The sequence below is a fragment of the Argentina silus genome, assembly GCF_951799395.1.
Source record: "Argentina silus genome assembly, chromosome: 18".
Lineage (NCBI taxonomy): Eukaryota > Metazoa > Chordata > Actinopteri > Argentiniformes > Argentinidae > Argentina > Argentina silus.
In genome coordinates this window covers 11,635,834-11,662,837 of record NC_139672.1, presented here as the reverse complement: position 1 = coordinate 11,662,837, position 27,004 = coordinate 11,635,834, and the positions used below count along the sequence as shown (strand labels likewise).

The 27,004-nt window shown below is 44.7% G+C and overlaps 1 protein-coding gene across 5 annotated transcripts in view; it reads left to right on the top strand.

Annotated features, from left to right (window-relative positions):
* The window catches only part of adgrl2b.1 (adhesion G protein-coupled receptor L2b, tandem duplicate 1), a 71,366-nt gene extending 46,549 nt beyond the window's left edge, over positions 1–24,817 (top strand). For 2 of the 5 annotated variants that reach the window (XM_083689526.1, XM_083689527.1), the window contains exons 9-20: positions 3,506–3,689; positions 5,892–6,014; positions 7,304–7,521; positions 8,279–8,452; positions 10,180–10,389; positions 10,867–11,087; positions 12,461–12,527; positions 14,876–14,967; positions 16,442–16,610; positions 17,119–17,247; positions 17,700–17,796; positions 23,650–24,817. In XM_083689526.1, the coding sequence (XP_083545652.1) occupies positions 3,506–3,689; positions 5,892–6,014; positions 7,304–7,521; positions 8,279–8,452; positions 10,180–10,389; positions 10,867–11,087; positions 12,461–12,527; positions 14,876–14,967; positions 16,442–16,610; positions 17,119–17,247; positions 17,700–17,796; positions 23,650–24,560 (2,595 nt within the window). In that variant the 3' untranslated portion in view covers positions 24,561–24,817. Of the gene's footprint in view, positions 1–3,505; positions 3,690–5,891; positions 6,015–7,303; positions 7,522–8,278; positions 8,453–10,179; positions 10,390–10,866; positions 11,088–12,460; positions 12,528–14,875; positions 14,968–16,441; positions 16,611–17,118; positions 17,248–17,699; positions 17,797–19,861; positions 19,991–23,000; positions 23,037–23,649 lie in introns of all 5 variants that reach the window. The other 3 variants (XM_083689530.1, XM_083689528.1, XM_083689529.1) reach the window with 3 other exon arrangements.
* Positions 24,818–27,004: the final 2,187 nt, after the last annotated feature.

Here is a 27,004-nt window from a genome sequence, read left to right as displayed (position 1 = left end):
CTCTGCTCCCTAATGGATTGCCTCTTGTTCTTGATCCTCTCTTTGTGTTGAAAAGCTTCAAAAGAGAGAGAGGACTTGCAGGGCGTACATGAAGGTATATCAGCTGGAAACACATTCTGCAACCACATCTTGTCCCCTCAAAGTCCCCACAGTCTGTCCAGCTGCATGCAGCTTTGGTGTTGCTCGCTATATCTCGTGGTGCGCATGTGTGTGTGTGTGTGTGTGTGTGTGTGTGTGTGCGTGCGTGCGTGGGTGTGCGTGCGTGCGTGGGTGTGCGTGTAGCTACATCTGCTTCTGCAACTGTCTGTTTGCTCATCTGTCTGCCTGTTTATCTCTCAGCCCACCTGTCTGTCTCTCTGCCCACCTGCCCACCTGTCTGTCTGTCTCTCTGCCCACCTGTCTGTCTGTCTGTCTGTCTATCTCTCAGCCCACCTGTCTGTCTGTCTCTCTGCCCACCTGTCTGTCTGTCTGTCTGTCTCTCTGCCCACCTGTCTGTCTGTCTGTCTGTCTATCTCTCAGCCCACCTGTCTGTCTGTCTGTCTGTCTGTCTATCTCTCAGCCCACCTGTCTGTCTGTCTGTCTGTCTGTCTGTCTATCTCTCAGCCCACCTGTCTGTCTGTCTCTCTGCCCACCTGTCTGTCTGTCTGTCTGTCTGTCTATCTCTCAGCCCACCTGTCTGTCTGTCTGTCTGTCTGTCTGTCTGTCTATCTCTCAGCCCACCTGTCTGTCTGTCTGTCTGTGTCTGTCTGTCTGTCTCTCAGCCCACCTGTCTGTCTGTCTGTCTGTCTGTCTGTCTGTCTGTCTGTCTGTCAGCCCACCTGTCTGTCTGTCTGTCTGTCTCTCAGCCCACCTGTCTGTCTGTCTGTCTGTCTGTCTGTTTATTTCTCAGCCCATCTGTCTGTCTGTCTGTCTATCTCTCAGCCCGTCTGTCTGTCTATCTGTCTGTCTGTCTGTCTGTTTATCTCTCAGCCCACCTGTCTGTCTGTTTATCTCTCAGCCAACCTGTCTGTCTGTCCTGTCTGTATCCTCCTGATGACCATTTAGTACTTCTACATCTATCTCTTCATCTGTTTTCTTTTCTCTCCATCTTCCCCCAATCTCGTACTCTCCTCCTCTCTCTGCCCCCCCCCCCCCCATCCTCACCCGTTCTCTCTCTCTCCTTCCTCTCTCCTGTCTGCTCTTTGTGCGTTGTATGAGTAATTGCCTTCCCACGGCCGTAATTGCACCTCCCTGTCAGCCAGAAGTGTGATCAAAGTGGCAGTGTACTCAGTTTTTCACTTGCTTACATTTTACAATTTCTAGCCTTCCCTTGTTCTTCTCATCCCTGCCAAAAGTTTGCTTTTTAGTTTTTTTCGTTCTTTTGTCTGATGGATTCATTTTCAATGCCATCAATGTGTTTGTTTGTGTTCATATCTGATTTGTTGGGTCTTTTGCATTCCCCCCGCCCCACCTCCCCATGTCATTTTCCTTCCCTTTTCTTCGTGCAACAGCACAGTTTATTTCTGAGACCCGGTACCCGTTGAAAGCAGCAGCTGAGGCGTAAACATGCAATGTTTTCTCTGTGTGACTAGTTTGGGGTTCTTTCACCACAAGTTAAAAGCTGTTTTTCCTGAGGCCTACTTTTTACTGTGAGAAATGGGATACGTCACCCTCAATTGATTAAGGGCTGTCCTTTTTTATGCATCGCCATTCATCAACAGCTAGTGTCTGGTAAATCAGCACCACTCAGACGCTAGGCTAGCTAGCGCGCTAGCTCCCACCACATGCTCGCACATTTCCTGATAGCCGTTAGCGGGGGGGGGGGCTCCTCTGGTAACACCCCTGTGATTTGTAGCGTGGTGTGACCTCCACCCGGGCGAGAATTAAAGAGGGACACAGGCTTTTTTTCTGCATGCCGCAAATTAGAGACATGGATTTTTTTTTCTTTTTTTCCTACGCGACTTCCTCGGGACGAGACGACGGCTCACCAGGAGGGAAGACCGTTCAGTGTCTGTCTGGGCGTAATGGTGACGGCCCTATAATCAACCACTGCTCTGACTCCCCCACACACCTCTCCTTCTGACTCCAACCATAATCACGTCACACAGTCAGGCTCACACTGTTCCACAAGGTCAGGAGTACAGAGATGTATTTCTATGGTCAGGATTCCTCTATAGAGAGATCGAGGCACTTACTGTATGGTAGCTACAGAGCTAAATTGTACAATTGTACAATTCCTACCATAGAGTTGCATTATTTTCATGCCTTGCTGCAGTAACACAAATGTGACAAGCGCTGTAGCAAGGTGGCGCTAGAGAGCCATGTCTCATCAATCAACACGTTTATTTACAGTCTTCTAACAAACCCCCCCCCCCCCGACAGTTCTGTACATGAACTACTGTTTTAACTACACCGCAGCGCGCAGTAATTTTCCTAGCATAGGAACTGTAACCGTGGTTAATGGTAGCTGTGTGGTTGTGTTGTGGTTAATAATCACTCCCAGTTGATCGCGACCAGGGTTAATCCCCCGTATCTGGTTAATCTGGGCAAAAAGGGTAATTGTGCCTATGGTCAATTAGTGTTGTGGATAATCACAGTTGTGGTTAATTGAACAGTGAGTGAGGGTTGTTGTGGTTAATTAGTGCTGTGGCGTAGCTTACGGCTTGCTGTGGCGAATGGCACCTGTGGTTAAATTGTCACTCTGGTTTATCGGGGCAATTGGAGGGATTTGGAGTAATTATGGCAATGGCAACAGAATGATAAGCCGCAGGCTAGCGCTGTTGTCGGTATGCTAAGGAGTCGTGAACTCTTCTTCACAGGGGTCATGGGGACCTCTGTTTTATTGTCAACATGTGATTCTTTTCTATGTATGGTTTTGAACTGGAATGTTTTGCTTACTTACCGCTTATCAGAAACCAGGAAATGAAAGGATTGCCATTGAAAACAAGCTGAATTATCCCCCATCTTGACATAGGTTGCCACTCATGAACAAATGGGAATTTTTTTCTTGATGACATTTTCCCTCCGCTCAGGAAAAGCAGTCCATTTCAAGGCCATTATGCCCAGATCCTGTTATGGAATATAATAATTGTTAGCAGAGATAATTGTTCTGTGGAAAAATAGATTTTTATGAACAGGAACAGAGAAAACCGTCTCCATTCATTTGAGAGAGAAAAAACAAACACATTTGGTTTATGTTTCTACTTCCCCCTGGCATGACAGTTTTGTTATTAAAAAATGAAATGGTCCTAAACCAAGTCAGAGGAAAGACAACTTCCTCAAATGATAGCCGACTCTGTGACCAGCATCTTTAAGTGATGTTTTAATTTGAATTTAACCTCATGCCATCCTTAATTTAAGTGATTTTTTTTTATTTGTTGTTGTTGTTGTTGTTGTTGTTGCTGTTATTGTTGGCCTTGCTTGCCATATGCATCATATGCTCTCCTTGCCCCCTTAAATGCAGTTAAAGTTATGATGAGGGGGAAAAAACAATACGCTGACGTTTCACTTGTTTCCACGGATACAGGCCATTGTGGATACGGTGGACAACCTCCTGAGGCCAGAAGCCCTGAAATCGTGGGAAGACATGAATTCCACGGAGCAAACACACGCCGCCACCATGTTACTGGATACCCTGGAGGAAGGGGCCTTCGTCCTTGCCGACAACCTGATCGAGCCAGCCGTCGTCAAAGTGCCTGCCGAGAACATCAGTAAGTCCCCTGAATCAAACGTTAAACCGAAAAACTAGACAGACATGTCTGCAAATTACATTCCAACATTTTAATGATTACTTTCCTCCTGGATTATCTCCTCTGTCTTTGGCTGGAATTGCTTTTGACCTCAGTAGTAACATTGCCTTGATGTAACCAACTGCAGTATGTATATATATATACATAATATAATATATGTATATATATATATATGTATATATATATATATATATATATATATATATATATATATATATATATATATATATATATATATATAGATGATAGATAGATAGATAGATAGATAGATAGATACTACAGTCAGTTACATCAGTCAGTTACATCTCAGGAAGTGGAAGAAGTTAACATTCACAACCATTATGTGTACGTGCACGGCAAATGTCCCCCAAGGCGCTTGTTCTTTGGGCTTATTCATTCTAGACAGATAAAACACTTGGGCGGCTATTCCTCTAGGAGAGAGGAAAAGTGGTTTTAAGAAAGCCCAAATTTAGTCGAAGTCACAGCAGGGGGTCGTGATGTCTCGCACAACGCCGGCAAGCTAATAAGTTCTCACAGGCCGTTTATTAGCAACGTGAGCTCATTTAAGTCAGCTTTGTGCAGTGAACTGTCATTTTCCCTACACATGCCTCTTGGTTGCCATGGTTATGGTTTTCCCCGCTCTTCTCTCCTCTTTGTCTAATACTTAATTGATTTCTAATCTATTTCATGTGTAGTTAAGTGTCCCCCTATTGAATATCCTCCGCAAAAAGATGGACCGACCGGTCTTCTCTGGGAAACCGTACGAACCAATTGAGTGGTATTATTTTCCGTGCGCAGTATTGTATCGGCTCCCTTTTTAAACCTTTTCTGATGAACCGATAGTTCGCAAAGCTGATATGAAATAACGGGATGTGTTATGCAAATGATATGAAGTGTTGATCGCAGCAATCAGAGCCTTCGTGAGGGTTTCCTATGGCTCCAACGCTCAAGTGAGGTTTTGTACCATCGGTAATATAGTGAGATTATCCTCCAACAATGCTATGTGAACAGTGCAGCTATCTTAATGCTCAGGGACCGCGTCTGCCTTCCATGCAGCTGGGCCTAATGAGCACAGAGAAGCCTGAAAAACCACCCTCTTGCCTAATTAACACACTGACAACCCCCCCCCCCCCCCACCCATCTCCCCCCCCCCCCCCCAGCCCAACACCTCGAGGCGACCGTCAAGGACATGAGCGGGGAGAAGGAAGAGGGTCGGGGGGGGGGGGGATTAGATAGAGAGAAGGGTTGCTGGTGTTTGAGGGGTGGTGGTTTGGGGGGAGGGGAGGGGGCGGGGGGGGTCAGAGAATAATTCCTCATCTCTGTCCGTCAAAAGTGATCTGTCTGAGGAAGCGAGTGCTGGTTTCCTCTGACGGGGAGGTCATCGGGGAGTGTGCTGCTGATACGTGTGTCCCCTTGACCCCTCTGTAATTTCACACATCAAAGGGAGCACCACCCCTACAGCTGGCATACCGGTGGAGAGAAAGAGAGAGAGAGAGAGAGAAAGAGAGAGAGAGACGCTGCAGGAATTGGGAAGCTTTTCAGAGATTTGCCCGGCGAGCGCCAGAGTTATCCGAACCCACAGGGGGAAGAGAAAGTAAAAGCCCAATGATATTTTTGATCTAATGAATATTTGACATTCATGCTGCAGCAGCTTCTCTCTCTTTTCTCCCTCCCTCCCTCCCTCTCTCCCTCCCTCTCTGCCTCCCTCTCTCCCAGAGGAACTGCACAGTCCGGAGCTCCATGGCTTTTTTTATAGTGGTACATAGCACTGGATGGGATATTGACAATAAGATTGGATTCTGTAGCTGGATTACTGGACCGCGCCTCTCTTGTTTCTCCCTTCCCGACCTTTCTATGGGAGGGCTCTATTAACCACTGTGTATTGCTTTTGAAACGTGACCTATGAGTAATGTAGATCCATTCATTCCCTCCTGCCCCCCCCCCCCCCCTCTCTCTCTTTCTGACTATCCCTCTTTCTCTCTCTTTCTCCCCCTCCCCCCTTTTACCTCTCACTCTCTTTCTTTCTTTCTTTCTTTCTTTCTTTCTTTCTTTCTTTCTTTCTTTCTTTCTCTCTCTTCTCCCCCTCTCCCCCCTTTACCTCTCACTCTCTCTCTCTCTCTCTCTCTCTCTCTCTCTCTCTCTCTCTCTCTCTCTCCCCCCTAGTGCTGGATGTGTATGTACTCAGTACAGACGGCCAGGTGCAAGACTTCAGGTTCCCCCAGACCAGCAAGGGTGGTGCCTCCCTTCAGCTCTCCTCCAATACGGTCAAAGTCAACAGTAAAAACGGTAAGCAGAAGAGATGTATAGTTAATAGGTTATTGAGTTAGGAATATAGTCATGTAACAGCCTCGTTGTTCTATTTCACAAGTAGCTCAATGCAGAGGCAATGGCACTTAGAGTGTGAACAGAAGCGAATGATGTGGATAATGTGTGTGTTTGCGTGTGTGTGTCTTGCGGGTTGATGGAAAAACTGTTATTACGCTCAGTATTGTCCACAAAACTTTTCAGTTAATAATACAGCTTTCGATATCTGGGGAAAGATTCATCTTGGCCAGCGGTAGTGCGAGTGTCTGAGAATATGGTGATGAAAATCATGATGGCTGGGCCTGGGCAAAGGCAGAAATTGACAAGTTATAATCTCCACATCAATTTCCCTGGCAAACAAGTTGATTGCACAAACGGAACCATGAAAAGCCATGAAAAATACAAGAAAGGAGCTTTCCGCCCGCGCAGCACAGAGAGAACGGGCGATAAAGAGTGAAGCGACCCTCACTCTTTGTTTGTGTTCGTGTGTGTGTGTGTGTGTGTGTGTGTGTGTGTGCGTGCGTGTGTGTGTGTGTGTCTGTCTGTCTGTCTGGCACGTTAATAAAAAATAAAAAAAACAGTTAAGCGCTCACTATTGTCCATAGAAACCTTTATAGTTCAGCTTTCCAAGATGCATCTCACATTCTCTGGCAAACAAGTTAATTGCAAAAACTTAACAATGAAAAAGCAGAAAGGAGCTTCCCGCCTTCGCAACACGGAGAGAGAGACAGCGGGAGAGCGGGCGATGAACACTGTAACGCGTTCCATTTGTCTGTGCCTTTAAATACTTTTTCACTGTTTTATTCATACAAACACACAATTACTTGCACCTTATTTGATGTACAATGTTGTTCTTCTTACGCTATGTACAGTTATTCCAATTATGTCCGTCAATATGTTATATTCAATATGTAGCTCAAATTGTTTTACAAATACAACATGTGGTATTGTAATGATTCTTCATTCCTGACTAAACATAACCAGTGCATTATTTTGCATGGTATTGATCTAATTCAATGATTAACACAATGAAGACAGTAATGGATGCCCAGACGTTTGAGTGTTAAAGGCAAAAAAAATAGCTTTTGAGACTTAAAAATAATGGTCTGAGCATACCCGTGATGCTTTACAATGATTTTTGACGAAAGTCAATGGTTTTATGGAAATGTTATCTTTAGGATTCCTCGCACAGATTTTCAACTGAATGAGGAACAGCAACATCTGTTTCACAATGTCACCAAAGGTCTTATAATCATGTGTTTACTTCCCAGGTGTTGCCAAGCTGGTGTTTGTCCTCTACAAACATCTGGGCCAGTTCCTCAGCACAGAGAATGCCACGCTGAGGGGGGGCGGCGGAGGGGGCCAGGGGGGCAGCGGGCGCAACCTCAGCCTGACCGTCAACTCCCACATCCTGTCCGCCTCCATCACCAAGGAGTCCAGCCGTGTGTTTGTGTCCGACCCCGTGATCTTCACTCTGGAGCACCTCGACGTAAGCATCCCCCCCCCCAGAGAGACCCCCAGAGCTCTGTGTGTTGGTGTCTGTCTGTGTCTGTCTGTCTGTCTGTCTGTCTGTCTGTCTGTCTGTGTGTGTGTGTCTGTGTGTCTGTGTGTGTGTGTGTTGTGTGTGCACGTGTGCGCGTGTGCGTTTGTGCGTGGAAGGAAATCATATGGTGAAAATGCAACGATGGCTTGGAATAATTGATAAATGCCAATGTCAAAGGATACCAGGGACGGGGTCAATTGGAATATTAATCGTTCAGTGCAACAAATGAATGGAAATAGAATCCACTCGAGATGAAAATTGCCCATTATTTTCCACAAGGATTTTCCAATTCAAGTTCAGTTCAGGTCTTTGCCTTGAGTGAATTGAAATTCGAAAGGACCCCACCTCTATAGGGATGCTGCTTAGACCACTGCTGTGAAAAACAAAAAGACATATGGTCCTCATTGGTGTCTGTTGCTTTAGACATAAAGAGCAGCCAGGTTTATCTCATATTATGATGGATATGTAATTATGCTGCATGTGGGAAGCATCCACTCAAGGGCCAATGGTAGTGCTTAATTGCAATAGCAACCTCTACCTCCTCTACCTGGTCCTGCATTGATTAAAAGTGATATAAATATAACTGACAAATAAGTATAAAACACAATATTTAGTATTCGCTCTTATGTTGTTTCAAACATTAGAAATGTTAGTGCTTTTAGAGAGCTGTTTAAGAGTTGGTGTCTCGCTTGGTGTTTTGTAGAAAGAGCACTACTACAACCCCAACTGCTCCTTCTGGAACTACTCGGAGCGGAGCATGATGGGATACTGGTCCACGCAAGGCTGCAAACTGCTGGACACCAACAAGAGCCACACCACCTGCTCCTGCAGTCACCTGACCAACTTTGCCATCCTCATGGCCCATCGTGGGAACGTGGTAAGTGGACTCTCGCTGCGGTGTTCGCACCGTCGTCCCTGTCTCATTTCTCCACTCTGGGGTCTGAGCACTCCCACATTGTCCAATGACGTACTTCCATGTTCACAAGGCCACAGTCATGCTGTCTTGTAGAAAGGTCGCGTAAAATGAGCCAGATCAAGTGCACTGTTGCAAAGTGAAATGGGATACCATGCGCCCTCAGGAAGTCACACGCAAAACGGGCAGTTAAAGACAAAAAAAAAGAGTGTGGCGAATGAGACGTGGCTTTACCCCGAAACAATACCCCCTACACCCCCGAACCCCTTATGCACTTGTCTGTATCTGACAGGATTGGATAGATATAAGCAAGATGGCCAACATTCCACTTAGCCCCATCAGGGGGCCAGGTGAAGATATGACTGAGTTGCTTACACCTACCGAATCCTCTCAGATGTACACAAGTGATTAGGAAGTAGGGCCTATGGGTTGATTTGACATTCAAGGCATGTGACTCTCTCCTCCCCCCATTGATACATGTATATATAAACATGATTGTACAACTCAGGAAATGATTAGATTTGAGCGAGGCGGATGATGGGGGGAGGAGTGAGGTATTGGAGAAGAGAAACGGACAGAGGCTGTCATTTACTTTACCGGGAGCGAAGCCGAGATCCAAGAATAAGAATAAGTGCGTGCCATACCATTATTGGAAATAAATTACATTTTACCTGTGGTCCGTGACTAATAGCCTTCACGCACACGCATGTCCACGGGAATCATGGGAAACGTACGCAAGCGTGCTTTAATTTGCATTTCCACTCGACGTGGAGTGGGTATGGGGTCCATTTGTCAGGAAAAATGCAATTACAATCCAATTACATGATAAATATCATGTGCTGTGAGCATCTACCCAGTAATAAACGTGGAACATAAGTTTGTGGTTTATATAATAACACGTCCCGACTCATGAACTCTTCCCCTCCCATCATCCGTGGCAACCCAAACCATAACCACAAGTCGAAACCGGAGCCCTCTGGCTGAGCTTTAACTCACACCAACCCCTTGCAACTCACCTCAAGTACAACTCCTGCCCTCAATAAAATTACAAATATCATGGAATGGATTAGCTCATGCTCTGACCGCTGTCCTTGAGTGATTTTCTATATGGTTTAAAGCTTCTATTTTTGCCTGTGCGTAGGCCTATGTGTGTCCATATTGAAATGTGTTCCCTGTCATAGATTGTGGCATGAGCTGTGATCAACCCTTCATAGAGGGATCCCACACATACATGTCACGTAATCGGCAAACTGACATTTGTGACAGTTTACTAATGACTTCACATACCACAACATGTGCTTGACAATGTCATTCAAACATGCCAGGTTTGTGTGCTGGATGCGGAATTAAATCCCTCTATGAGTCATAAGTAGAGCCCATAGCGAGGAGTTCTTCCTGGTTAGGTCACATGGGCAGGAACAACTCCTGGCCCTAGATGACATCATGCTAGAGTAGGTCAAGGTTCATACAGTATTTTGGGCTAGCATTTCATTCCAAATCCTGAGATTATTTGACAGACAGGTAAATGATGGTATTTATGATTTTTTTTCATATCCAGTCGAAATGACTAAAATCTCCCGAAACGCATAGGATGGAGGGAGAAGGGGTTGATTTGGAATCGTGGGTTCGTCGCTCCCGTTTCTGACAGGTTATTTGTTCTAATCCCCGCCGTTACTCTCTCTGTCCACCAGGCGGAGGGGAGCGTACACGAGCTGCTGCTGACGGTGATCACGCGGATGGGCATCGCTGTGTCACTGGTGTGCTTAGCCATCAGCCTCTTCACCTTCTGCTTCTTCCGGGGCCTGCAGAGCGACCGCAACACCATCCACAAGAACCTCTGCCTCAACCTCTTCATCGCCGAACTAGTCTTCCTCGTTGGCATCAACATGACCGAACCCAAGGTGGGTACCGCACCGCACACCCCCAGGGGATGTTCTGCACACTGATCAGGGTGGGTAGATACAGTTTGGCGGGGGGTGGGGGGGTGCACAATCCAATGGAACCAAACGTTTGCAATTATTTTTTTACACCTTGGAGCCACCATGGCAGCTGTTCAAATTCCCAATCTCAGCCCAAGTTACTTTGCATACAAAAGAATCTGGTTGTAGTCATTTTCAAATAAGTCATCGCTTATTTTATTACAACAAAACATTCCAGAAGATAATTTGGTTATAGTACAGTCATGAGGGTACTCTATAATTGTCTGTCATGCTCTGATTGAATGCCGGCTAGCTACTGTACCAAAGAAGTATCCTTTCACATGGACTTCCTCTGTGTTTCAAGACCCCTGTCCCCTACCCTCTACATGTGTGGAACCTCAACAATGACCCTGTACAGTATATGTGTGTGTAACCTCTAAACGTACCCCTCCCCCTCAGCTGGTGTGTTCCATCATCGCCGGGGTCCTTCACTTCTTCTTCCTGGCCGCCTTCACCTGGATGTGTCTGGAGAGCGTGCAGCTCTACCTGATGCTCGTCGAGGTCTTCGAGAGCGAGTTCTCCCGCCGGAAGTACTACTACGTCTCCGGGTATCTCTTCCCCGCCGTGGTGGTGGGCATCTCGGCCGCCATCGACTACCACAGCTATGGCACACAGAGGGCGTAAGTGTTTGCCTCCAGACAGGAGATGCGTCTCAATAGTCTCGAGTGGCATCCGCTCCTCCTCCAACCCTCTCCTTGTCCTACATCGATCTGAAAACACAGAAAGCAAATATGGAGGACACCAACCCAGAATACTGTACGTTTTCACCGGTCCGTGCTCTGTTCTAAACACTTAAATGAATCCTTCCTCCCTTCCTTGAGGTCATTATTGATCTACACAAGAGTATTAGAACAAGAATTCTACACAGCATTCATAGATCATGTTGAGTCAGATCAGAGTTCCAAGTCAAGAACGCGAGGAAGGGTGCACTTTAGAGGTATTTGGAAAGGGTCCAGGTCTGTCACATGGGTGCAGTGAGAAGAAAAGGAGACAAGGGGTGGATGGTGGATGCCACTTTGGACTATTGGGACACACCCCGGGCCTTTGTGTGGTTCATCTGTGCTCATGCATCAGGTCTCCCAGCTCTGTATCAAGTATTTTTTCCCTCGCTGCCGCCGCAGATACACTTTTGTGCTAATGAGAGGAGCATCACAGGGCCTAGCCTCCCTCTGCCTCCTGGCAAATTGAACACCCTGTCACTGCAAAAAAGAAAAACCGCTACATTAATGAATTCTCTGGCTGGTTGCATTGGTCTAGTGGGTTTTTTTCTCTTTGCGTAACCATGCTTTTTGCTCTTTTATTTTATTTTATTTGGCCTCTTGAAACTTTACTTCTTTACTTCCAGGGCCCTTTATCCAAGAAGCGAGCCATATGATGTTTTGTAGGCCTTTCGCTAGAGGGATTTATGTAAATGAGTTGAGGTTTTTTTTATAGCAAAGTTTGCAGTGCAGTGGTGCCTTTCAAATGAAAGAGTTCTCTGATAATATACATCAGCATATACAGTAGCTGAAGTACAAATGTTTTCTGAACAGAACTTTTCTGCTGCTGTAGTGGCGAGTCTATAGAGTCAGGCTGCATGGGTTCGTCTTGTAGACACTGAAGTCATGAATCAGATGCCACCATCTGTTGCTTAGTTCTGGTCCTTTATGGCACAAATCCAGAATGTCTTCAAGGTTTCTCTTCACTGGTCTTCACTGGTCAGGGGGAATCACTATTCTATTTCTGTTGCCTGTCAACCAGGGCTAGGGATAGGGTTAGGGTTAGGGTTAGGGTTAGGGTTATCTAGCTCGACTGATTATTGACTTTTTTCTGTCTTTTTTTTTTTATGATTATATTTTTATTGCAAGTTTCTACATATCACAAAACAGCAGACCTACAACAGCAGACCTAAACATTTCAGAGTGGAAACATTTCTAAGAGTTTACTGCACAGTGAGAGAAATAAAAAATAATGTTTCCTAAAGGATGCATGTCACACTATGTTTCCATTGCAGCTGCTGGCTGAGGGTGGATAACCACTTCATCTGGAGCTTCATAGGACCTGTCACCTTCATTATCATGGTAAGGTGTGTGTGTGAGTGTGTGTGTGTGTGTGTGTGTGTGTGTGCGGGTGTGTGTGTGTGTGCGTGTGTGTGTGTGTGTGTGTGTGTGCGTGTGCGTGTGTGTGTGTGTGCGTGTGCGTGTGTGTGTGTGTGTCTGAGAGAGAGAGAGAGAGAGTGAGAGAGAGAGTATGTCTGTATCTGTGTATGTGTCTGTCTTTATCTCAGCAAAAGGTTTTCTTTCTTCAAATGAAAATGTGAGAAAAAGATTTTCTAAGTTTTGTGATTTTTGTTCTTGCCTGGTCACTTAGCTCTGCTTTCGCCAATCAATTTACATGAAAGGAAAGTGGTCCATTATTGTTGACACAAGGATGTCAGCAGCCATTCAGCTATGAAATCCTCCAGAAATCAGAGTGATTTCTGAGCACGAGCAGCAACAGCTTAGCCGTTTGGTTCGAAGCGTAGCTTGCAGAGGGAAGCACTCCTCTCTCGCACTCAGGAGGAGGAGGAGGAGAAGGAGGGGGGGAGGGGGGAGAGGAGGAGGAGGGGAGAGATTGACTCAGGCATGAAGGTCATTTTCTCAGTCAGAAAAAGAATGGGGGGGGGGGGGGGGCTGGAGAGACACGGATGAACATGGAAGTAATGAGTGGGTGGGCCAGACAGCCATTACTGCCCCATCCCTAGAACCTCAGAGCCCTGCTGAGGATCATGACACTCCCCTCCCCTCCCCCCCAGCCAATACCGGCACACGGACATCTCCATCTTCACCTTTGAATATTTCATGCGGTGCGCATGGAGTTCACCCGCACACACGCACTTGTACGCACCCCATACACATACACTCACTCACACTCACTCACTCACAAACACACTCAACCTCCTACATATACTGTATATCAACTCTGACCTTAAAACATGTGTATATGTACATACTGCTCACATCGAGGACACACACTCTAATATATATACACAACCCAAGGGACGGGCTGTGCCGGCCCGGCAGTAATGCTTTTTTGAGGGGTGTTTCGTAAAGGAGGTGTGACTTCTGGGTACTGTAGGAGGAGGCGGGCCCCTGTAGAGACCAGGCACGGGTGGGGGGGGGGGGGGGCCGGGGGGGGGGGCATGTGCAGTTCGACTCTGTTTTCCGCAGAGTGCCAGGCTGGTCTGTCTCATCAGATCTGTGTCATCACTCGCGGCTGTGTTAAATGCATCTCCAGCCACTCGACTCATGCAGACGTAAATCGGCCCTGGTGGCCATGAGACAAAACTCAGCATCACTCTAATCTGTGATCTAAAAGCCCTTCTATGTCTTTTTCTCCCTTCTCCTTGTCTCGCTCTCACCGTTTCTCTGTCTCTCTTGAGTTATTGGTTTCTCTCTCTCTCTCTCTCTCTCTTTAAATGGATCTCAAGGCTTTGTGTTGGTCCTGTGTTTTAATGTTTCAGAGAGAGTTCATATAAGATCATGCTGAGCTGCTTCCGTAGGTTCAGCATCCAATATATTGTATTAGATAATCTGGTAACAGTATCTCTCTTGATCAGCGTGCTTTGCGTTCTTGCCAACCAATGCAGTGTTTTGGTCATTTATCGGTTGGGGTTTCTGAATAAATACGCCAGAGGGGAGATTATAAGATTATATTATATCACTGAGTATTTACTGAAGTGCTTTTTGGAGATTTAATATGGTAGTGAGCCAAATTGAAGCATATCCCCTCCCGTTCCCTTGCTGGCCGCAGGGCCTCCAAATACTTACAGAGAAATATCTCTGAAGTCATGGAAAACCTTTTTTTTAACGTGTAGCTTGAATATGTTGTTTTTCCTGGCTGAAGACATTTGGTTTTAAAATATGGTGCTCTCCTTCGTCTTTTCCCCCCTCTCAGCTCCGTTCGATGGTAGACATGTTCTGTTTGGGGCCATAATAGATTTACATTCCCATGCTCTCTCTCTCTCTCTCTCTCGCTCTCTGATGAGGAATAACACTATGCCTTTGGCACTGAGACTGCTTGGCCAAGGCCTGAGGTTATGTATTACATCAGCTAAAAGAGAAAGGCAGTTTATCACCGGCAGTGTAGAGGAGACCAAAGCAACAACCTCCCTTATATCTTCTTATTGGAAGGCAGTGTGGTGTTTTATGATTTGCACTGAGGCTTGAAACTTTTTTCATATTCTTCTTGGTTAAGGAGTGCTGGTTTTGACACACATTTTGTCGCATAACGTGCCAAAGACTGTAGTTTAAAAGCGTTCTTTTTTTTTACGAGTCCTGTAAGTCACCAGAAAATTGCACTGTATGCAGATGACGTGCTAGTACCAGGAAATGAGTCCTCGTATTGAATGTGCTACGTTAACCTTGATATGCCTCTTTTGTTTTGACAGCTCAATCTCATCTTCCTGATGGTGACGATGTACAAGATGGTGAAGCACTCCACTTCCATGAAACCTGACTCTACCAGGCTGGGGGGTATCAGGTGAGGGGTGTCATTGTGGACGACCGCGCAGGCCTGGCACTCACAGTTCTGTGGTTCAGTTTCAGTTTTAAGTGAAATGCAAAGCAAAGTCCCATGGCCTGGCTATTCCTGTCTAAGCTTTGTTTATGCAATATTGAAGGTGCATTTGACCTTTATGAAACCCCCTCTCAGTACACCAAAACCGAAGTAGACAAATATATTTATATATATATATATATGAAATCATTTCAATCCTCAGGTGATGCCTTTTTTAGTTGGTTTTATGAGCGCAGTGTTTGCGTTATGCAGGGGTTATATTGCCTCTTTTATTTCCTCATAACTGCATCACTGACCTCTTGTATCACTTGCTCCTGTGTTGGCATCGTTTACAGCCTCTCCCTCTAGAACTGGCTCAAATATATGGCTCTTAGATTTAAGGGTGAAGAAGCTGGAAATGTTTCCATTCAAACAGCCAAAGAACCAGATAAACTAAATGGTCAGGGACTTGTCTTTTTTTGTCCTAAATACTTCAACAATACCTCTAAAGTCAAAGAACGACATATGCTATTCCTGTTTTTGTTCAATGCTTTTTTTGCGAGATAATCTTGTCCATTTGTTTTGTGTTTTCCGGCAAAGTCATTTCGTTGACCTCATTTTTGCTATCCTGGTGTAGAATCTAGTTTAAAGAGGGTCTGTGTTTGGAGATAGCGATTCTTTCAAACAAATAATTCAAGAAGGACAAAGCTTATTAACTGTCATTAATTGGGGTCCACCTCTGATCGACCACTTATTTACTCCTCCAAAGGTAGACAGGTTAACTTTCCGAAAGGCTTTGAAATAATCAGTTGAGTTTTGAAAGCATAAAGAGTTTTACCCACGCTCAAATACCCATCAAATAATGAAAATACAACAATGACACAAAAGCAGGTCTAATCTATGGCATCTCTTTCTCTACCTTCCTCTCATTCCCATCTGTCCATGGATTTTTCTCTCAGGAACGTGCTACAATGGTGTCTGAGGTTCTTCCTTTCATTTTCTTCTTTTCTTCTCCAGCCTCTCTTTCTCTTCCAGGATTGCTCTCTTCTTCTCTCCTGTGTATCGATAGCTCCCCTCTGCCAGCCGTCGTCAGTGGAACTTACCGCTGGTTATCTGATTTCCTCTAGGATTTCCAGGAAACCTCCTATAAAAAGCCTGCTGTATTGGCACTGTCTTTAACCGACCCCTGGGAAAGCCAAGGAAATATTGTTTGACTTTGTGTCAAAATACACTGTTGTCATTAATTCCAAATCTATGTATCGACGTTTATGCGGTCTGTATAGATAATACGTCCAAAAGACAAATAGAGAAAGATAATATGGCCTTGTTTTCCACACAGGAGACGCTTCAAGGACAGAGCGACTTGGAATCAACCAATGATGAAATCTACCTTTTTTTTTTTTGTCCTAATGTTATTTTGTTGTAATGATTATGATGGATGTTTTTCTGTGTCTTTCAGGTCCTGGGTTCTCGGGGCATTCGCTCTGCTCTGTCTGCTAGGGCTGACGTGGTCATTTGGCCTGTTCTTCCTGAACGAGTCCTCTGTTGTCATGGCGTACCTCTTCACAATCTTTAACACCCTGCAAGGGATGTTCATCTTTATCTTCCACTGCCTCCTCCAGAAAAAAGTATGAGTTATGACCTCTCTGAAGAAAATGAAGTAGAAAAACCGCTTTGTTCACAATGTTGGAATTGTTTGGCTTCATAATAACAGGATTTACATTAATCGGCAAACTGTTGAATGGGGCTATTCATTTTGGAATATGAAACCAAGAAAAATAACTTTTGAACTGTAAGTTTCCAGGGAAAAACTACTTTTAGTTTCCTGTCTGTGCTCAAGTGCTACAAAATATATTTTAAAAAAAACTTTCATACTGTAGCTGCTGTCTCTTGACATTTGTGTAAGATTATAAGTGTGTCACGTTTGTCCAACATATCCCATCTTTTGTGGTATTTAAACGTGTCGTCGGTGGAATTAACGTTCTCATCTCTAGAGATCCGCCACTGACCTGCTACCGTCGTATTGGTGGTATTTGATAAAGATGTGGATATTGTGCCGTGTTGGAGGAAGCTGTCAGCTGTCAGTGTCTCTGGCACATACGCTCACTCTGTCCCGATCCTGTGCCCGCCCTGCAGGTTCGTAAAGAGTACAGCAAATGTTTCCGTCAGTCCCAGTGCTGCGGAGGTCTGCCTTCCGAAGGCCCCCACAGCTCGGCCAAGACAGCCACATCCCGATCCACCGCCCGCTACTCCTCGGCTACACAGGTACGTGTATATGTTATGTACCGCGCTAGGAGATGAGAGAGCCTTCTTTCTCTCCACTGAGTGGGAAAGGAGAATCTAAGCAGCCTTCTCGTTGATTCGAAGGTTAAAGTTCAACCCGGATTCAAGGAATCATCAAGCCCCTTGATGAGTTGAATCAGATTCGTTGGTACTGGGCTGGAACAAAAGCCTGCCCAAGACCAGGATTGACACTAGTGTACCAACATTGATGCATTATTTTGCGTATGTCCTATTCGAACAGTTTTTATATTTTTTGTGAAGGGCATTACATTGCATTCACGTACGAAATGTGCTATATAAATTAAGTTTGATTGACGGATTGATTGATTGATTGATTGATTGACTAATTCATGTAGAGAGGAAGGCCCTCAGTCCTGTAAGGCAGTTATTCCAATCTACTGTTCCAATCTACTGCGTATTTCCTCCCTCCACAGAGCCGTATCAGGAGAATGTGGAATGATACAGTGAGGAAGCAGTCGGAATCTTCCTTCATCTCAGGAGACATCAACAGCACCTCCACACTCAACCAGGGTAAGCAAATCCCCCCATATGCCCCAATTGACATGCATAACACTTGACATAATGCATTATAACTTGTCATAGGCACGTATGAGCCTTCATGATGCCTTATGATCAGAGCTAGAATATGTTCTGCCTTTCTGTGTGGCAATTGTTGGACTGACCCAACATGACTGCTAATAACTGCATCATTATGATACGGTAAGACATTATAAGTAGGTCATATGGGCTTATGACAAGTGTTATAATGCAAAGTCAGTATCATAATGCATTGTACTGGCATTATGTTGGAACAGTAAAGTTGACTTAATGTTTCTCAGTGATAAGCAAAAGAAATACATAAACGACCTTGTCAGTTCACTACAAATCCTTGAGTGGTTAAACAGTACAGTTGCTACTTGTTGGGTTGTTCCAGGACAGTACTGTTTTTTAGTCCGGCATGAAGTGGTGCTGATGAGAAGATGGTTGTTGAACTCTGGGCGACCCTGAATAGAGGAGCTGGCTGTGCCACAGTTTTCCCTGACTCATCCTCAAGCACTGGAATGATTGTCAGGGGGAGGTCACCGTCAGTATGAAGACAACTGCGTTTCCTCATAAAAGTCTAGTGTGAGCCTTCGCCAATCTGCAGCTACATCTTAATCTCTACTGATAAGAGACAGTAACGTCCATGCTGTCTCACTGTAAGATAGTTCCCATCAACTGGGGATTGTATGATTGATAGATTTAGTTATTTTAGTGTCACTCCACGATAATGCAGCAATTGAACACAAATACAGATTTTAAAATCACATTAAAATCTGACAACTCAGTTTTGAGACACTGTTCTATAAATGCAATACATAATCTATACGTCATTTGTATCAATATACATAATACAATACATCATCAATAAAATGTACACAAAAACCAAAACTATAAAATATTGTACTCGTAGAGTTATGGAAATCAACATGCAAAATGTGGTAACATGCTATTATGCCGTTGACATTCATATGAATGAATAGTTTTTTGATAATTAGTCGAACATCTGGTTGCAAGTCAACAGATATGTAAGTGATAACGTTATTGATAGGATTGTTGATGGTTCTTGATCATCTCTCCCAGTCCCAATAAAGTGTTAGACTAAATACTTACTGTTTATACTTCTTTAGAAATGGTGATTTTGTATTCTGATTCTAGTAACCGATGATGAGTGGCCTAACAGATGGACTGAGATGAAGCCGCTGTTATGTGTCGTGGCCTACATGTGAGGTCATGTTTTGTCGAATGTCTAGAAGGAGAGCGGCTACATGGCTGAATTGTTTCATGTGGTGCATACTGACGTATTTTGGCAAGCGTGGGATAAACAGAATATAAACGATAGCCGAAATACTTTAAAATAATTGGCTGTATTATAGTTACAATAATACTGTTTATCAGTAAGTGAAATGTTTGTTTAACAGATAAAGAACTGGATCGTGTTGTTGATACAAGAGAGCCCAGTTCTGTCTGGTGTTACAGACAGTGTTTTGTTCACTATCACAATTGATGACAGATCGTTATGAAAGTCCGTTATGAGCCACACAAACCAAGGTTGGCGGGAATCCGTTGGGAGCTCGGTGGGGAGCTCAACATTCACCGACGTATTCAGCAATGACAAGACAGACATAACAATGTGAAAAATTAGTTTTCAGGGTGCAGTACAATGTGCAAGATGTGTATCTCTGACAATACTGATTGATTGTTGTTGCAGTGAAGTTGACCAGAGAATGTTCGTGTTCCTTTTTCTCTGGTCTTTCTCCTTTGCATTATAGTGGTCATACCTTTGTGTAATTACTCATGTAGGTACAATGTGAAAGTACTGTAATTACTCATTATTACTCTAGTAATCAGTGTCATTGCAGAAATATCACTAACCCTGGGCCGCTAATTTCACCCAAACCAAAACAACTTTCATAATTACATAGTGCTTACATGAGTAATCACACAGTAATCCGAGCGCTATAACGTAAAGTGTGACCCTACTCCTCTGTCTTATCTTTCTCCTTGCTCACTCCCTCCCCCTCTCTCTCTCTCTCTCTCTCTCTTGTTATTGCAGGGATGACTGGCAACTACCTCCTAACTAACCCTCTCCTTCGAGCCCACGACACTAACAATCCTTATAACAACCTGCTCGCGGAAACGGTGGTGTGTAACACCCCTTCTCCACCGGCCTTTCACTCACCAGGTGCACGGCGACCTTTGTCATTCTACGTAGATCTGTGTTTGTTTTGGTTTGTCTGCTGGAATTAATTGAAATGGAGTGGACCCGGACGGCCACGGCCCTGACACAGCATGAAGTGTCGGAAAAGGCCATTCTGTAAATGTGCCCTACTCTCCTCAACCCCCACCCCCACCCCCCAACAACTTATTTATTTAATCGTTATCTATGCAAGCTACTCTTTTTTAAACGCAGCGAGAGATAAGCCTCGCTCAATGCTGCCTTATCTAGACCGCTCAAGCCAAGCAGTCATTAATGGGAAATCGTAGGAGTTGAATTCAAGCTTTTATATATTTCTCGACTAGCATAACATTTGTACTGTTTCACTACAGTATATCTACTCTACATCTGTGGATGATACCTTTTATAGCAGGTTCAATGATTTTCTGCCATCCTTTTCTCCGTAAACCCAGTCAGTCTCCGGATTGATCTGAATGCTGTCAGTGTTTTCCGTGACCTAGTTACCCTCTTGTCAGAGCGAAAAGGGAAGCAGAGCAAAGGAACAAAAAAAAAAGAGAAAAGAAACACGAGCGACGTGACGCAATGCAGGCAGAATTATACTCCTCAGATATGCAGAGGCATTTGATGATAAAAGGAGGATGGAGGGGAAGGAAGCTGCACCAGGATGAATGTGAGGAGAGATCCATAATAAAACACACACACACGCACACACACACACACACACACGCACACACACACACACACACACACACACACACACACACACACACACAGCGCAGTCACTCTCAGATCTGGCACATCTTCAAGCTCACTCACAAATTACAATTGGAGCTCCTTTTAAGTGCAACTGCCTGCCTTCGCACGTTAATGGAACGAGGATGGAACCAAACGTGTTTCACCGATATCAAAGACTAATCTGCCAATCGTCTTGCCAGCAAAATGAAATCATCAAAACACCGCACCTTTGAAAACCTACACACAGCCGCAACGCACAAGAAAACAATGCTTTAGAACCCTAAAAACATTTCATATCCAGTTATAGTAATAAAAAGATAATGATATATGTTATTGTAGTTGGGCAGCAGAGATGCATACAAGGTGGCAACATGTAATTAAGAGGTTATTGTGTGCATCAGCGTAATCATCCCTAAACCTGCCCAGACACTTCTTGTCTTGAGTCAATCCTCCCCAAAGGGCAGCTTAACCATGTGGAAACACATGAGAGAGACACAAATTAAACATCATATTATGAATGGCTAAGCTTGAAAAACAATAAACTATGAAGAAAATAGCCGGGCGCTTAGTGGCGTAGCACACTAATGCGCACACCACGTAATCGCAAGGTTCCTGGTTCGATTCCGACCCTTGACATATCTTGCATGTCATCCCTCCTCTCTCTCACCCATTCTTCCTGTCAATCTCTACTGTCTCTATCTCAATAAAGCAGAAATGCCCTAAAAACATATAAAAAAAAAAGAAAAAAAAAAGCTGATAGACACATAGTGTGTTGTGTTGGCGGAACATCTTCACATTTACATATACAACTTCATGAATAATTATTCATGGCTAAGGAACAGTTGAAACTTTGAAGACAGCTGATGGATGCAGCTGATGGATGGTGGTTTGGGCGTAGTGGGAGAACGTCATATACATATTCTACAATGACATGCACTGTAGTATTATTAATGGGTAAAGAGCAGTTGAGGAACATGACACGATGAAGAGAATAGCTGATGGATGCACCATGGTTTGGGTGTAACTTCATGTAAGGATCAGTCACCAGACTGGAGGATCAATGAACATCTTTGCTTATTTCGAAATGTCCTCTCTGCTATAGTCATTACGCTGTATTCCTCATGCCAAAGGATGAGTGTGGCTTACATTATGTGTGTATTAATATAAAAGTAATGCTCTGCAGATGTTGATGTGATGCATTAAAACGGTAAAAGAGAACATCTTGGCTCAATCTCTTTTGGCGTGTTTCCCAGAATGCAGCTGTCTCCGTGTCCGGTTAAACTCTGTTCACATCAGTTACCTCCCTCTCCCAGTAGACAATACCTGTCTGCAGCTAGAATGACTGTCCATGCATAAACAAATGCAAATCTACAGCAGGGTGTGTTTTCACGGTATTTCTCTCTTCTTCTTCTTTTTCTTCGCCCTTTTTGCCCTCGCCACCCCCCACCCCCCGCCCCCCATCCGCTCTTTTTAGAAATGTCTTTGATGTCTGTTTTTTTTTTTGCACTCCTTTTTCTCCCTACAAAAGAAACACTTCTTATCTCGAAGCCAGTATGTCACTGCAGAGCTCGAAAATTCTTTCCTCAACCTCCCAGTCAGCCCTATTCAGACTCATTTAAGTGAAATCTTAGACTTGAATCTCTTCTTTGCACGAAGCAAAACGATGATGTTTTTATCCTCTCCTCCCGCTCATTTATAGCCTCATATTCAAATGAAACTATCCTATCAAACCCGACTCCATCTCCACACGTCTTCTTCATCTAATACGCGACTACTACTTATGACGGTCGATCGTTGAGTTTCACGAGGGGGTTATATTCATGTGATCTACTGTGTACGTTGTATTTTCTTCCCCATCCTGTAAAAGTAGACAGAAATCTGTAAAATCCCTTGTTCCGGTTTTAGAGAGAGAACCAAATAATATGATACTGTACTACCTGCCATTGAAACTTTTAGAAGACGCTGTGATTGCTTGCTGCTGAACCCCGTCCCTCCACCTGCCAAGTCATGGATTCAGTCGTCTGAAAGCTTTGTCCTCTTAACTCTCTCAAATTGTTACACTCAAAAAGCACTTTTGGTTAATGATTCATTATCACTTAGATTTCGAAAGAAAATCAACCATTCTCTTTGGAGGACCAAGTCTGAGGCGGGCCGACTGAATCCAGGCCTGATTTTTTAAGCCTTCCCCCTCCCCCTCTTTTGTCTTATTTCAGTGATTTTCTCGTTTTTTATGCCGCAATATAAAAAAAGCATATGTTTTACTTTTTTTGCACATCAGCAGTTCTTAGGCCACATAGCCTGAGCAGACACAATTGATGTGAGTGGTGGCAAAGTGAGTCATTGCACCCTGCCTGTCTGTGGTAGTGTGGGGGGTGTTGCTGTGCTTGTGGGCCCCCCCAGTGCAGTGAGAGAGGTGGCCGGCCGTCTGTGTTCGACATTACTTCTTCTTTTGTCTTGCCTTCTTTTCTTTTTTTTTTCTTTTAAAAGGTGGAATGTTTTATTCATAGTTGCTTTTCCCACCACCTTCCCCTCCCCACTGCTTTTTTTTTTCTTCTTTATTTTTCTCTCTCATGTGGATGTCGTTTCTTGCTCTGTCCTTACCTGGCTAGCTACATATCCGTTTGTTGCTGTGTGTGTGATGTTTGTTTTTCTTTCTCATTTGTCGAATATTGTTCAGGATAACTTCCATATTGGCTACGGTAATGGGTTGAGGAATGGGGATGACGATGATGGGGATATTCAAATTTGAACCTCAAATTTGCAAAGTACATTTTATGATGATACAGAATATCCAGACACTAAAGGTTGCAAGACTTTGAGTGAAGTGTCCTGAGCAGTATCAAACTCTATGTCGACTGAGTATTGATTTCATATGAATTCAAAAGTACAAACAATAGAATCTAATCCACTCCTCATGTCTCTTGTTCTAGGGCAGCACTCTCTGACCAATAGCAGGGACATCAGTGCCATGGACACCCTACCCCTCAACGGCAACTTCAACAACAGCTACTCCCTGCGCAATGACGACTACGAGGACGTGGGCAGTCGCGGCCCGGGGGACCTCGGGGGCCTCAGCCTGGACGACGCCGCCTTCGAGAAGATGATCATCTCTGAGCTGGTCCACAACAACCTGAGGCCCCGCGGGGCCCCCAAGGGCCGCGACACTCCCAGGGAGAGGGACCGGGACAGGGACCGGGCCCCTCCTCAGACTAGGGTGACCGTGGACCTAGGTGGTGGTGGGGGTGGCAGCGGCAGCGGCAGCGAGGATGATGCCATCGTAGCAGACCACGCTGAGGCCTCGTCCCTCCAGAGAGGATGTGGTGGTGGTGTGGTAGGAGGAGGAGGAGGAGGAGGCCATCCCACCCTGGAGCTGCTGCTGCACCCACACCACAAGGGGGCACTGGAGGCCCCACTGCTGCCCCAGAGGACTCACTCCCTGCTCTACAGCGCCCAGAAGGCCCCCAGGAGGGCTGAGGCAGGGGGGGCGGGGGGGCACGGCTCAGAGACAGCGGGGCCGGAGGGGGAAAAGGGCTCCCAGTCGCCCAACAACAGAGACTCCCTATACACCAGCATGCCCAATCTGAGAGACTCCCCCTCCCCCTCGGCCTCCCCCTATCCTCCCGATGAGGAGGAGGACCTCTCCCTTTCCCCCCCGAGCGAGACGGAGGACCTGTACCACAAGAGCATGCCCGAGCTGGGCGAGGGGCCCCAGCCCCTGTCTTACTACCACATAAACCGGGGCACCAGCGATGGGTGCATCGTGCCGCCCAGCGCCGAGGACTGTTTGCCTGAGGGAGAGGCCCCCCGGGACGGACAGATGCAGCTCATCACCAGCCTCTGAGCCGGTGGGCGCACTATCTTCTGTTTGCACAGGTCTGAACATGATCTATCTGGGCTCTTGGTTGATGTCAAAGACTATTGCCAAGCTCAGTTGGGTTCTTCCTCTGCACTCCAAAATGCCCTTCCTTTTTCCTGCGTCTGAGCAGGAAGTGAAATGTTTGCGGGCGGTACGAGAGGGAGGAAACAGATTACTTTTTTTCCACACCAACTCAGAAACACGCAAACGTCCTTTTGAGACTTGAGTTAAACTGCTATGTTGCCGAGGGAGGGAGGGGGGGGGGGGGGGGTCAGCGTTAGGGGCGGGGGAGAAACGCACAGAACACTAAGTGTCAGAGAGAAGTCTGGCGCCATCCTTGTCCAGCCTGAATTTGTATTATACTGAAAAGAAAGAGAAAAAAACCATATAGGATCCAGGATTAGCACGATTGAACACTCCTGATGTGCTCCTGGAGGAGATTCAAAATCCGGATCCATTCGATCCTGGACTCAAGAGGTAGAGTCATTCGACAACACAGTGAGGACTATATAAAATAAAGAACCACTAATTCAAGACTCAGGCCTTATATTTTCTCTATTGCACATTTAACTGTTGTCAAAGTAACAGCGAAAGAAAATATATTTTGCTGTACCACAAGTGTAAAAAGTTGCGGCAAAAAAATGTTATGGCAACCACAGATGCGACCCTTTTGATGTCAAGGTCATTCTTAATCTGAAAAAGTTTGCTCAAATGGTGAAAATGTGTTTTTTCGTCTCACACTTGCCTCATTGTAGTATGTTTGAACATAAAAAAAAAGATGTTTTGAAAATCCCATAAGAAACCATACTCACATCTCTGCTTGTGAAGTGCTTTTGCTCTCATGAATTACAAGTTTTTCCAGTAATATATTTGTTAACACCATGCCATGCACAGATTTGGAGTGAATTGGATCGTTGTGTAATTTATTTTACTTGAAAACAATTGTCAGGTTTTAAGAACCTTTCGTGTCAATGCGATATTCAAGTTTTGCAAGCATATTTCAGACTTTGACACTAATTAATTTATTAACAGAGCTATTGAAAAACTGAAAAAAGAAAGTGTTTGGAAAGTGTGACTTGTTGCAGCACTGTTTTAGGTTCATTTCATTTCTTTTTTAAAGAGCCCATCGTCAGCTGATAAAAAAATTCAACTCTTGTTTGATATCAAATAAATGTGAGATTTTTTCTTGTTTGCAAATGTCAGACTGTTTTTGTTTAATCCAGATAAAAGCATCAATTCGGTACAAATTAAATTATAGATATTTTACCAAGAGGCAGCAAATGTGGTTTAATCTATTGTTGTAACTTGGTTATATGATACATTCTTAGAATATGTATGCTTGGTTGATTAGATTGCCGTTATTGATCAGCAATTAGAAAGTCATTGCTTGTGTTGAATCTCATCCATCATTTCAGTGCCAGTCGAACATACCCACCCCATGCCCAGACATGGGATTTATTAAATTTTCATCTAGGCCTACATTTGAAATCTAGCTCAAAGTCAGTTTTTCTAAACATTTAACTCATATCAATATAATTCTGTGTTCTCGTCATTAGACGCTGGACCCTCTTAAATGTTGTACGTTTTTCGGAAATATGCCATCTCTGGCCACCGCGGCGAAATTCAGTTTGAATTTCCAAACAACAACATCCTCCCTAATAATAATACAAACCCCCAAAATGGACATTTCAGTGTCAGACATTAGCTGTTGTGTTTCTGCATGCATGCACGATTCAAAGAGGCAGCCACCAGAGACAGAAAGGTGAGTCCACTCCACTAGAACACCCTTGGCAGTAACAACATGTCTGTATACAAACCAAGTATCGGGGAGGACACTCCATTTTAGAAAGCGTTCGTAAATAAAATATTTTATATATATAATATATATCTCATTCCCTGATCGCTACCGATTAAACATAGTCATTACAACAATTACGAAGATTTTAGAAAGCTTGCATGTTACATACCAGACCTTTACTGCATGGATTTGGTGCTTTCAAATAGTTTCATATTAAACAGGACACTGGATTATTTTGATCTGAATTAAATGTTTTGAAAAACTGTTTGCAGCAACTGACCCGTCGGTAGACCTGCAGTGTGGTTGTGCTAAGAGATTGAGAGGGAGTGGGAGGGTGGATGTGGCAAAAACCCAGATATTTCACTGTTTTGCTTTATAAAATATGAGCAAACAATATCTTCCATGTAGGTCCCGGTTCAACTGACCACCCACTCGCGTATAGCAGACATGCGTCTCGTCGCCCCACCATCGAACTGTGTCATTCGATTTATTAGCCAACGTGAGGTGCCAAATCTCTGTCAGGCACTGAGATCCGGGCCAGAGCAGAGCACTAAGTCCACCGTGGCTCTCTGCCGTTCTGCTGTTTGAATGTCAGCCTCTCCGTTTACACCAAGCCATCCAAGAAGCCTGC